The sequence below is a fragment of the Hypoxylon fragiforme genome, assembly GCF_022984875.1.
Source record: "Hypoxylon fragiforme strain CBS 206.31 chromosome Unknown GGS25scaffold_7, whole genome shotgun sequence".
Lineage (NCBI taxonomy): Eukaryota > Fungi > Ascomycota > Sordariomycetes > Xylariales > Hypoxylaceae > Hypoxylon > Hypoxylon fragiforme.
Window position 1 is genome coordinate 313,303 of NW_026054762.1, and position 14,151 is coordinate 327,453.

At 29.0% G+C, this 14,151-nt stretch overlaps 1 protein-coding gene across 1 annotated transcript; it reads right to left on the reverse strand.

Moving 5' to 3' along the window:
* Window positions 1-44: 44 nt before the first annotated feature.
* On the reverse strand, window positions 45-3,851 carry GGS25DRAFT_514974 (calcium ATPase; the record flags this gene model as incomplete). The annotated part of the gene is made up of 10 exons (XM_049263037.1): window positions 45-345; window positions 409-726; window positions 801-1,393; window positions 1,464-1,812; window positions 1,885-2,300; window positions 2,353-2,593; window positions 2,652-3,193; window positions 3,273-3,541; window positions 3,607-3,692; window positions 3,778-3,851. The coding sequence occupies 10 exons, from the start codon at window positions 3,849-3,851 to the stop codon at window positions 45-47; spliced, it is 3,189 nt and encodes a 1,062-aa protein (XP_049114398.1).
* Window positions 3,852-14,151: the final 10,300 nt, after the last annotated feature.

Sequence of the window (14,151 nt, forward strand, 5' to 3'; positions counted from 1 at the left end):
AGGCCTTATTACCTAAACCAACGAAGTAATTCCAATTATGCAACTCACCATGCCAACTTGGCAGCCAACCCATTGGGGTTTTTTCGTATGAGAAATTTACGAGTCTCATCAAAGAATAAGATGAATATGCCGAAAGTGAACGGTAGAAACCAGTGTTCTACTGGCACCGGCGATGTACCCAGAACAGACTGCAGCTGGGGAATGTACAGCCAGAGAACGGCCATAGCTAAGGCAAAGATAATAGCCGGGAAGAGATACAAGTTTTGAGTCTGTTTATTGAATGCCGGGGGATGTTGGAAAATGCTCCATCGTCGTGTGCGGACTGCAAGAAGATTGAACCATTGCCTAGGTAAAGGAAGAAAGTTAGCGCATGTTGACGGCTCGAGGACCTCCCATTCAACAACTTACATGACGACAAGATTTACGAAGTAAATAGAGGACGCCGTATTCAGCTTTTCAGCATAGTAATCCGGGTCGATCGAGTCGGGGAGGACGCCAAAAGAGAACCACAGCACGCGGAATGGTATGCCGTTCTTCTCCAGGTACCAGTAGGCCATCGCGAAAGAGACTGTGGTCTGGATCATTCCGAGAACACCGTACGCGTGAAGGACGAGCTGCCAGTTCACCAATCGGTCTTTCTTGGCGTTACGTGGTTTGCGCAATAATACATCAGCCTCCGGCTTCTCGTACGAAAGCACCGTTGCAGCGGCGCAGTCAGTGAAGCAGCTAAAAAGGGTGGTAGTTTAGTCAGCGTCCCTTTTCTTCATGAGAATTCTTCAGCTCAGGGGTGTACTACTTACCAAATAATGATCATGAGGAACGACGAGAGAATCTGCGGGAGTCCAAAGAGAACATTGGTCATGACCGGCCAGAACTCAGCGAAACTTCCGGCTGGCAGCAAGTAACAGATAACTTTCTTCAAGTTATCAAACACCACGCGCCCATACTTCACTGCTTCTACCACAGACGAGAAGGAGTCCAGGAGGACCATATCAGCAGCCTCAATGGCAATGTCAGAACCGCTTCCGAGTGCGATACCTACGTCGGCAGCTTTCAAGGAGGGCGCGTCATTCACGCCGTCTCCAGTCATCGCCACGACGCCGTTAGCCTGGAACTCCCTCACGATGCGCAGCTTCTGCTCTGGCGTCGTACGAGCGAAGACGATCTCGTCGTATTCAGTCAGAGCCTTCCACTGGCACTCGTTAAGGCTCTGCATTTCTGGGCCGCTGATGAGTATTGAAGAGCGAGGTTGTTGAGGTTTGCTAATGCCATCTGCTGATACCCCCTCTACTCTTGGCAGCGCGGAGACGTTATGGACGGCAGATGCGGCAACACTGATGATGCCGGCATCCTGGGCGATGGCAAGGGCGGTAAGAGCGAAGTCGCCAGTCACCTAAGATAATGTTAATGAAAGAGTAGATGTTTATATACACACTAAGAGCGCGTAGGCAACCATCACTTACCATGAAAAACTTAATACCAGCACCACGAAGTATCGAGACGACCTCGCGAATTTCCGGACGAAGAGGGTCGACGATAGCCACAAGACCGACTAATATCAAGTCTGTCTTGGCGAGTTCCATGATCTCTTCCTCGAACTGGCCTGTCCCAGGTTGATTCTGCAGCTGGCCTTGGTGGATGACTTTGCGCGCAAGCAGGAGACAGCGTTTTCCTTGGCTGCTGTAGGAGTTCTTCACGTTCTCAAACGTCGCCCGCATGTCTTCGTCGAAGGGGCACACGTCTCCTGCATTGTTGACGAACGAGGAGCAGCGGGTGATTAAGACATCTGGAGCACCCTTGATAGTTAAAAGACTGTTTTTGTGTTAGCACCAGCCTCATAGGTACAATTTTCATCGTTATAAAAAAAAAAGAAAAAAAACTTACGTATCGCCTGTTTGGAAGTCGTCCGCCTCCCGTTCAGACAGGGTAGCGCTGAGGCAATCATGCTTGAATAGGGAGAATGTTCTTAACATAAACTTGTTCTTGCTGTTGAAGGCCAGCTCATAAGTCTTCTGCCAGCATTGGCGCAGGTCCTGCACGGATCCGAAGCGCTCGGAGAACCTCAAGACGGCCTGGTCGGTGGCGTCGCCAAAGACACGGCGTTGCTCGATGGGCAGGTCCATGGTAGCGGCGTCGAACTCGGCTGCATTGCAGAGGCCTGCGATGGAACGTACTTGGTCTACGCCGGTTGTTACCATGCCAGCTACAAGTGGTGTGGTGCTTACTTCCAGTTCGTCTTCGGCTGCGTCGACGGTGATGATGTGGGTTCCAATGGCGCACTCAGTAACTGTCATTCGATTCTGAATGAAATTAGTCTAAGTCCAACAGGAAGTAGGCATGGCATGATTTTACCTCGGTGAGAGTGCCTGTCTTGTCTGAGCAGATGACAGAAACAGACCCCAAGGTCTCAACAGTCTTCAACGACTTGCACAGGACTTTGTGCTTTCGCATCAAGTTGGCTGTGATAGTTAACCCGGCAGTCAAGGCAATAGGCAGGCCCTCAGGGATGAAAGCGATGGCTACGCTGACGCAGCCGACGATGAGTGTTGGAACGTTGATCCAGCCTGGATGGGATGTTCTCAGCCACGCGCCCCTGAGAACTATTAGTACTTATCCCCTGGGAAGTAATATGTTGAGTTGTAGGTACGAACCAGACAATCAGCACGATAGCAATCATTGCGAACATGATGGAACAGATTATGGTTACGAAGTACAGGACTTCTCTCTCCAGAGGAGTCATTTTCACCTTGGGCTCATTTGTCAAAGCAGCGATACGGCCGAACACTGTTCGGTCTCCTGTAGCCACAACCAAACCTGTACAAGACCCGGAGGCACAATGTGTGCCTTGTAAACCGATACAGCGAGTCTCAAGGTAGTTATCATCGGTCGAGTTTACCGTCGCCGCCAGGGGCGCAGACTCTCCGGTTAGAATAGCCCTATCAAACTTTGCATCACTAGAGACTTGGAGGAAGCGCATGTCAGCCGGGAGCTTGTTTCCTGCCTTGATACAGACGATATCTCCCGGCACGAGCTCCTGAGCTGGGAGGGATGCTTGGACGCCGTTTCGGATCACCATTGAGTCCTCGGGAAGCATGTTCTTAATAGAACTCATCACTCGGGATGAGCTCCAGTCTTGGAACATGTTGAACATGGCCTGGATCACGAACACTGCTACCAGTACGATGGCTAGGGCCTGAAGTAGATGACATATTAGTACATCACGGCCACTACATGCGTTATACTTGTGTGTGCTTTTTTTTCTCCTCACGTACCAAGTTAGCTAGAGCAGGTGGTTGGCCGAGCGGTTTCCACGAAACGAAAACTAGAATAGCTCCCACTAGGAGCACGGGGCCGAACCCCTTGAAGAAGTAGCCCAGCCATTTCTGAAGTGTACGAGACTGTGGCGGAGATGGGGCGTTCTTCCCGTGTTCCTTTTGTTTGCGGGTAACCTGGTCGTTCGAGAGGCCATCGGTAATGGAAGCGCTGAGGCGGCGAAGAGCCTCATCTGTGGAGATGGTGTGCCATTCAAGGGAGGATAGTTCTATGCGAACAAAGAAATGTGAGCGATGGGATCTTAGATGAATGTCTAGGGATGTGGTTTTCAACCCTTGGTGGCCGTGTCTTTCGCCTTCAGCAGCTCCGCGGTGTCTTTTTGTCTCGATGTCTGTCTCGATTCCTCAATCTGGAACGACCTAAAGAGAGCCGAAAGTCAGGATCATCGTGTGGAACGCCATTTTTTCACCGGTTAGGAGTGAAAGAGATCAGGTTATCTCTTACACAGTACGGTACTGAATAGGGAGGAGGATGGAAGGGTCGACCTCGCGTCTCGAGCGTGCACTGCGAATCGACATTGAACCACTTGAGTGGGTGCGTCGCAGTCCACGCGCAGGTCGACCCATCTCCTCATCTTCCCATTTCACTCCAAGTTTAGAATCTGGTTCGTCCATTTGGCCTGGTCTATTCAGGGGTTTGGTATGAAGTTAATATACGCCTGATGGGTGTCACAAAGATGAAGTAGAGAGAAAGAAAAGGGGGGGAATGAGAACTGTCAAGTTAAAAGGAGAGAAACGGGATCATGCATTATATATTTATTGTATATTTATTATATATTTGTAGTATTTGGCTATTAAATCTATATAGACATGTCGTCGAGGTCAAGAGAAAGCAACATATTCATGTCTGATGAAAGAGGATGCCGCACTGTTCATTGTTAGCATATCTCGCCCAAATACACAGTGTGTGCTAATTATACACACGTGAAGCTCTACTAAGCTCCATATCACATGCCTTGCGACTATATCTAGTCTCCAGCGTTAGGATATTCGGGAGGCGGTGCTGGCTAGCTTCCACCTGTCCCATTTTGTTTCTTACAATGTTTATCCTTTGATGCTTCACAGAAATTCGCGCACCGGATTGAGCAAACTTACAAGGCCAGGCAGGACCTTGATTGATCACGCTCAGGGGTACATGTGTAGCTGTAAGACGGGGAGACTATGTATCTAATACCTAGCATCTGCATAGTTACCTACATAGTTACTTGCATAGTGGTGATGATGGCGAAACAGGATTTAACTCGAAACAATGAAATGCAGAGAAAGTATTGTGGTACCGATTATGATCAACAATGTATGTAACAATCTGAGGTAGTCTGGCCAAGGAGGGAACGTGGACAAAAGGGAAGATTAAAACTGAGGGCGGCCTCTCAAATGCGGGTCGACGTCAACACAACAAGTGCTCTCCAAACGAGCAGCGTCTATCCTGCTAAGATGGGGGATGTATATAGTCTTAGATTCTGGATATATTTGATACTTACCTACCCAGGCATGACGGCACGTGTCTCGTATATGTATATCCACTGACAGATCTTTTAGCTTTTTGAGCTCAAACAGCTTCGAGATTTTTCTGGTTGACTAACATTTAACTACGCATTAATAGGTTAGAAAGTTATGCAGCCCGGATTTCCCAATCAGGCAATGATAGCAACCAGCTAGCTACGAAACTAAAGGGCACACGCTCGCGCGCGCCACAAATGCCTGAGTTTTCTCGGACCTAATTTTAATGTTACCACTACTTATCCTTAAGGCTGCTTTCGGGCTAACGCAGCGCTAAGGATTTAAAGTTTTAATAAAACGATTTAATTAAGTGCAACACCCTTTAAATCATATAACCTGCTTTTTTAAGTTGTATTATGTCGTAACTCTTTTTTTTTAAATAATAAAAAGCATATAAATTATTAATATTTTTTATTTAACTTTTTTTATTTAATTTAATTAATTAATTTAATCGAATTAAATTAATTAAATTAAATTAATCGGATTAAACTAGTTAAATTAAATTAATTAAATTAATTAATTAATTAATTCTTAAATTAATTAATTAAATATAACACCTTTTAAATTATATAATTACTTATAATATTATTAAGTTATTAACTTTTTTAATTTAATTTTTTTTATTTAACTTTTTTAATTAAATTTTTCTTATTTAATTTAATTAATTAAATTAATTAAATTTATTAAATTTATAATGGTTATATAACAAAGGTATGTATTAACGCGGTACGTATATAACTAAAGAAGGTACTTATATAACTTAAATTATATAAGGAGTTAAATTCTTTTTTTACTTTTAAATTTAAACCTCCTTTTTTAAACATTAATATTATATTAATCTCACTTTTATTATTTTTACTTTACTTATTATTTAATTTATTATACGTATATATTTACTAATATTAATTAATGTTACTAAACTATTAATAATATAAATTAATAAAGTTAAAAAAGTTATTATTATAATAATTTAAAAGATTTTATCATAATAATATAAGCGATATTAACAATTATTTTTTTAACGCTTATATTTTATTTATAATAAAATATAATTTTGCCTTATTTAATCGTTTTAAACCTTTATCGTTACATAATAATACCGATTTATACTCCCTTTTTTTTCTAAATTTACTTACATTAACTATTAATATAATAGCTATTTTAAGAGGATCGGCACCACCCTTAACGCCCCAGCCATAACTTAAAAATTACAACATCGATATTAACCTTACTGCTTAAAAAGATATAAACGAGCTATATAAATTATTAAATTTCGTTCTTAATAAAATAACATTATTAAAGTAACAATTCGCCTTAAAAGTCGTTAAATGAAACAAAATACCACCATTTACCACTTAAAAATAAAAAAATACTTAAGTATTATTAACTTTCGCTAACTTTAAAATAATCGATAAAAGTGTTAGCTATGCTTATATAACGGAGGAGATATTCGAAAAATACAAAAAATATTTCGACACATTTTATTTAAATGATTTTAATGAAATATTAAAAATGCTATAAACGGCATTACGAAACATACTTATATAACGAGGGATTTATATAAGTAAAAGTAACAATAATCACGTAAAAAAATTAATTAATTTAATAAATATATAAAAACTATTACGTTAACGTTTTTAAAACTTAATATAAGCTTAAATAAAATAACTTAATACGTTAATTTAAAAAATATTTATACATTAAACGAAATTAAATCCGGTTATCCTTAAGATATAACGGTTAAAGCAATCGTTAATATAAACATTATAAACGCTTTAAAATTTTACTTAATCCACCACTTTTACTATACCTCCCCTTATTTTAAGAAAACGACCGTTTTTAAATTTATTACCCCTTTTACCTTAATTTTTTTATAATTTTAATAACCCTTTTTTAAAATTTCATTTATTCTTTTCCTTTTTTAATTAACCATAAAACCCAACTCCATAACCGTTAAACCTTATTTAACGAATAAATAATAGCTTACTTCTTTTTACTTAAACATTTATTAAAGCTAAATTCTTTAATTTATTCCAACCACCTCCGTAATTTTAAAGACTAATACCACCCTTAATACCCCCTTTATAACCGTTAAATCCCAGAAATCCTTCACTTAAATCCCCACATAATAATACTTCATAATAAAAATCTAATTAAAATAATTAAAAAAGGCAGTTATAAAATAACTAAATAACCTTAAAAAATGATATAAAACCCCTTAAACCGCCATTGAAAGGTTCATTTATATCCTTAACACTACCTTTAAAACCCGCACTAAAAAAAGCAAACCATTTCGGCAAAAACTTAAGTTTCTCCTCTTAAACGACACCATTACCTTTACCGACACCTAACTAATAATAATAAACACAAATACTTATTAATAATTAAAAAAACATTACTTATTATAATATTCCCCTTGCATAAATCTTTAATAAAATATATCTATTAATTATTATTAACTATTTCAAAAAAGCTTAAAACAATAAAAATAATTATATAAGTAAGTTATACGACATCCTTAAAAACAAATTTCGATTCTTCCTTAATATTTACTACATAATAAGAATATAATAAACGTAATTTCATATTATATTTTTTATAATCCTCACAAAAAAAACAGCTTTATACTTTTTTTATAATATCCCATATTATTAAACCTTCACAAACATATACCTAATTATAAAACGACATTTTAACATTAAATAAAATAAGATTTAATATTATTATAATTAAATTATAACAACGTTTTTTAATATTAAAAATAATAAAAAAAATATAGGAAAAAGTAACTTAAAAATGCTATAAATTCTCCTCAACAAACTCTTTTTATATTAATAAACATTTAACCTTAAATTTAAAAAAAAATAATAACTTATTACATTTATTTATTACACTTACCGTATTATATCTTAATTATAACACGCCTTATTTAAACTATTATTAAAGTTTAAAAACTTAATTAATAAGTTTTAAGCATCGATTAAAACTTATAAGATTTTTAAAACGGCTAAGCTAAACAACTACAAATATATTAATAATAACGATAATAAGAAAAAAAACGCTTAATTTTATATAAATCACAAATATTATAAAATAAATAAAGGTAGTAAATATAATGCTAAAAAGTCCCTTAAATCATAAAAACACAAATATTAAATTTGTAAAAAAGAAAGTTATTAATCCATTAAACATTTTAAATATAAACGGAAAAAAGTTAAAAAAAAATAAAAAAGCAAACGTAGCTTATTAATTAAAAACTACGTAATATTCCTAGCGAATTATAAAAAACTTAATAATCCCGGTTTAAAAATGGAATAAAAAAATAAAACAGCAACATTAAAAATAAATCACAATAATAATAACGATTTTTTCTTAACCGTTACCCACTTATTTAATTAAACCTTTTAATATCACATAATCGCTTACCCCTTTTTAAACGCAACAATAATCAATAACATTTTTTTCTTAAACTAATACATAAAAAATATCTTTTAAGGCATTATACTTAACATAAATACCGTTTAAGTATTCACAGTTAAAAAGGGATAATACTTAGTTTTTATTAAAAAACACCTCGATAAATAAGTCACAATAAATAAATCCCACGTAAAAAAAGCTTAAATTTATTTTAAAGATAAATAATCGATAAAATCTCTTAAGACAATTATTATTAACACCCCCTTTAACTATATTAATTTCTATATTATAAACACTAACACTTTATTCCTTTTATCGTTAAAAGACATAAATCAATTAAAAATATACCTTAATAATATTATTAATTAATTAATTTATAAAAACAGCATTATTATTAATATCACTTATAAATAAAAACACCCATGGTTTTATTTTAAAAATATCACATTTTTTATAAAAACGGAGCTACGACATTTATATACCCATTTCGACTATTCATTAATTAATAAATTATATAACTTATTAAATAAGGCTAGTTATAATATTAAGATTAATAACATTAAAAAAATTAATAAATTTTATTATTATTATTAAATTAAAGGTAATACCTCTTAAAGATTTAAGTTTAATTTAAAAAATCTCGATATAAACTTTAATTATAAAGTAATCGTCGACATTATATACTTAGATAAACGACTTATTTTTTATATCGTTAATATAATTATAAGTTTTTAAGCGACACATTTTATAAAAAATCTCTCCGTTAAAAAAACCTAAGAAATGTTAAAATAATGTTAAATTAATACATATTTTAATCCATTAAATATCATCACACATAACGCCGGCATAAACTTTAATAACGTTAAATTTAAGAATAAAGCTTATATTATAAAAATTACCTGCCATTAAGTCCCCATAAAAACGCATTAATTAATTAATAAAATTAAGGAATACCACAATTTTATAAAAAAAGCTTATAAAATTATAAATAAAAAACTTTAAAAATTAAAGTTAAAAATATCTCGACTTTAAATAACAATTAAGATAATAAACGACATAACTAACCTTAATAATTTTATTTTTACCTTTTTAATTTTTAATATATATCTAAAAATTAATATAGATTTATTATTAACCCCGGCATAAACTTAAAAGGCTTAAGCTATTTAAAAAACGATAATAAAAATTAAGAAATTAAAGGTATAACGATTAATTAAAAATATTTTAAATATAAAAAATAACCTTAACACCTAAAAAACACTCCTTATATCACTCCTTATAAATAATAACGTACTTATTTATAAGGAAAAAGATAAATAAAAAAGATTATATAAAGTTATTACTATTATAAATAAAAACGTCATAATCGCTTTTAACGCTTTAAATAACACGTTAACATTTAAAAACACTTATATTAAACTTTACACCTAGCCGAAAAAGTCTTTAATACCACTAAAAAAGCTCGAAATAAAATTACTAAAACCAACCTTTAACTTTAATAATTATATTATCGTCCTTAAAAAAAACCTCATAATTATTAATAACATTTCTCACGTTATAAGCTTATATCTCTTGGTAAAAAAAAAGGATAACCTTACCTTAACACTTAAATTACAAATAAACGGCAAAATTATCGCCTTAAATAAACCATATAAAGCCTTAAACATAAAAAAGTTAAACGCTTTATTTGTAAAAAACATCCTTTAACCTAAAATATATAACCTAATAACCTATTAAAACGCAACCATTTTTAAGTTATAAATAATTCGAAAAATTAAAAATAAAAACACCTTTACCTCTTATGAAAAATTATAATTAATAATTTAAAACTACGATAACCTTAATAAAGAATTTATTATAACATACGCCCCTATAATTTAAAAAGCTAATTAACAAATAATACTCGCTTTAACATTTATATTACGTTATTAAAAAATAAAAGTTATAATAAAAGATATTACGATAACTTATACCTAATTAACCATGCTAATAAAATAAATAATTTTAATACACCTGCCGATTAAACTTAAAAAAAAATATCTTAAAAAAACGCTATTACAAGTTATAAAACCATTATATAATCTCGTTAAATCAAGAACTTATTAATTTAAAACTTATTCACGACATTATTAATAATAATTACACATAAAATTATTAACATTTAACCCATACTTATTAATAACATAATTAAACCCCTTTAAACTCACTAGTTTTTAAACAAACGACATTTTTAACGTTAACATAAATAAGTTCCTCACCGCTAAAAATAAAACACTTACGAAAATAAGTATTAAGATATAACCTTAAAAAATCTTAAATAAAAGAACGGAAAACTTTAACGGCTTAAAAATCATGGTTTATAAAAAAAGCTACGATATCTTTATTATATAAAAAGGATAAGTTAAAAAACTTAACCTCTTAAACCTTAAAGCCTCGAACATAATTAAAAAATTCGTTAAATAAAAAGCTTAAAAAGCGTATATCTTATTAATTTACTAACTTAAAACTGCCTTTAACTACTTAATAACGGCTTAATACTTATAATTAAAGCTTAAAAAAACAAAAGCGTTAAATGTTAAAATTAAATAATAATTAAATAATAAAAATTAAAAGCTTAATTATATTAACTTTAAGCTTTAAAACCTACGCTTATATATCTTTATTAACAAATTATTCGCAAATAACTAAAACCTTAACTTATAAATTAATTACATTATTATCTTAAAAACCAAATAAACCACCAATTAAAATAATAAAATATAAATCATTAAAAACATTATTCATTAATTATTCATTAAATATAAATAAATTATATATAATATATTAATTAATGAAATTTATAAAATAATCTAAGGCTTTAACATTAGCTACGTCATATATCACATTTTTAACATTATTTTAAAATAACTATCGCTCCTAAAAATTCCCTTTATACTTTATATTAACTCCTTCTCGTTATATTAATGCTTAATTTAAATAAAAAACACAAATAAAAAGCGATTAATAATCGACTTAATAACTCTTCGATAATCTTATAAAAACCGGAAAATAAATAACATCCATTAAATTTAAAGCAATTATAACTTAACCGATGCCATAATTAAAACATCTTTAAATAAAGTTATAAAAACGTTAATAAAAGTTAATTAAATTAATCTACGACTAAAAAGATAAGTTAAACATAAGATAAACGTAACGTTCGTAATTAATTAATCGTAAAAAAAAAATAAAATAAGTAATAATTATATAACAAAGGTACGTACTAACGCGATACGTACATAATTAAAAAAAATACCTATATAACTTAAATTATATAAAAAGTTAAATCCCCTCTTTACTCTTAAATTTAAACCTCCCTCCTTAAACATTAATATTACACTAATCTCACCCTTATTATTCTTATTTTACTTATTATTTAATTTATTATATATATATACCTACCAACAATTTATAAATAAATTAATTAATAAATTAATTAATTAAATGGTTAATTTACATATATATTTTATTATAAATTAACTAATTAATTAATTAAATAAGTAATTAAATAACTTAAATTAATATATTTAACGTTAAATTTAAAATTAAATTTAATAATTATTTAAATAATTAATTAAATGCTTAATTAACGACTTAATTTAATAATTAATTAAAGATTTAATTAAATATTAAATTAAAAAAATTAAAGGATTAATGTAATTAAAGGGATTAAAAGGATTTAAAAGTTAATTTAAGATATTTTAATTATATAATTTTAATTATATTAAGTGATTAAAGTTTTAAAACATTTTTAATTAAGTTTTTAATTAATTTTTAAATTTTTTAATTTTTATAATCTTATTAATCCTTTTAATTTAATATTTAATTAAGTTTTTAATTAATTAATAAATTAAGTATTTAATTAAGTTAAAGCCTTTAAATGCACTTTTAAGTATTATATATTTATTAGGTTTTTTAAATCTTTAAATTTAAGCTTAATTTAACGCTTTTAATTTAAACTATATTTAACCTTTTTTTTATTTTAAATAACTTTTAAATTAAATATTATATTATATTATAACCGGATTTAATTAAAAGCGCATTTAATTATTAATTAATTAATACCGGCTTTAAATTAATATAATATTTAATTATAACGTTATTTAAGTAAATAAGTGGTAAAATAAAAAGCATATAATTACTTTTAAAATAACATTAAATTTTTTAACGCCTTTAAAGCTTTTAAAGTTAAACTTTATTTAATATTTTTAACTTTTAATAATTTTTTAAAATATATAATTATAAAGGTGTAATTAAATTTAATTAAAAACAAATTTAATAAAAAATTTATTAATACCGCTTTTAAATTAAAACGATATATAATTGAAAAGTTATTTTAATATATATAATTATTAAAAAGGGTTACGTAATATAATTTAAAATAACCTTAAGCGGTTTTTAAGGCTTTTAAATAACTTTTAAAGCTTTTAAACAACTTTAAAAGCTTTTAATAACTTTAAAAAACTTTTAATATAACTTTATTTTATTAATTTATTTATTTAAATAATTTTACAATTATATATCGCTTTAATTTAAGATTTAAATTAATTAATTAATAATTAAATGCTTTTTTAATTAAATTTAATTATATCTTATCTTAATAAGCTTAAATTAAAAATTAAAAAATAATTAAGCTATACCCGTTTATACCACAAGTATATCATTTTCTAGCCCATGCTTATATATATGTGGGGCTAAAAATAATGTTTTTTAATTTTTAATTTAAGCATAAATTATAAAACGTTAATCGAAATAACATTTTAAACCATTTTAATTAAAATTATTAAAATATTATCGTACTTTTTAATAACCACGTTATAATAACTTAATTAAATAATTTTAAATTAAGTTAGCAATTATTTCATTATAATATTTAACCTTAAAAACTTTTTTTATTTAATAATAACGTTTATAAAACTTTTAAAAATACAACGGTTTAACTTATTTTAATTAAAAAATTATATAAAATATGTTAAAATATTATTATACTCGTTAACAATTATGCCATAATAACTAAATCAAATAATTTTAAATTAAGCTACTAATAAAGTTAATTATAATATTTAACCTTAAAGACTTTTTTTATTTAGTTGTAACGTTTAAAAGGCCTTTAAAAGCGCAACGTTTAAAAGGCCTTTAAAAGCGCGACGTTTAAAAAGCCTTTAAAAGCGTAATAATTATTATCCATTATAATAAAGTGAGACGTAATCGCATTAACGACGCATTAATAATAATCCGATTTAACCTAACCTAACCCTTTAAAACAGCTTATAACCTGCCTTATATATGTTTTTAAATCTTATATTTAAATTAATTAAAAACTTAATAATTAAATAAATGAGATAAACGTGGTTAATTATTTTTATCTAATTAATTAATTAATTAATTAATTAAATTATTATTATTTTAACAAAAATTTAACATTATAAGCTTAAATTATAAGTTTATATTTATTTTTTTAACTTACTTAATCGTTATAATTAACTAAAAGTTAATATAACTAAAAAAATATATAAGTATAAACTTATAATTTAAGTTCACTAAAATAAGTTATATCGTGGTATTATATATAATTAAAAAGTTATTTAATTAAATTAATATAAGTAATTAAAAAGGCATTTATTAAATTATATAATTTAATTTTTTAAGTTATAACTTTTTTTTTTATATAAAATAAAATATATAAATTATTAATTTTTTTAATTTAACTTTTTTAATTTAATTTAATTAATTAAATTAATCGGATTAATTAAATTAATTAATTAATAAATTAACTAATTAAATGTTATACTTTTCAAATTACGTAATTATTTATAACATTTTTTTTAATATAATAAAGGTTATTAAATTTTTTAATTAAATT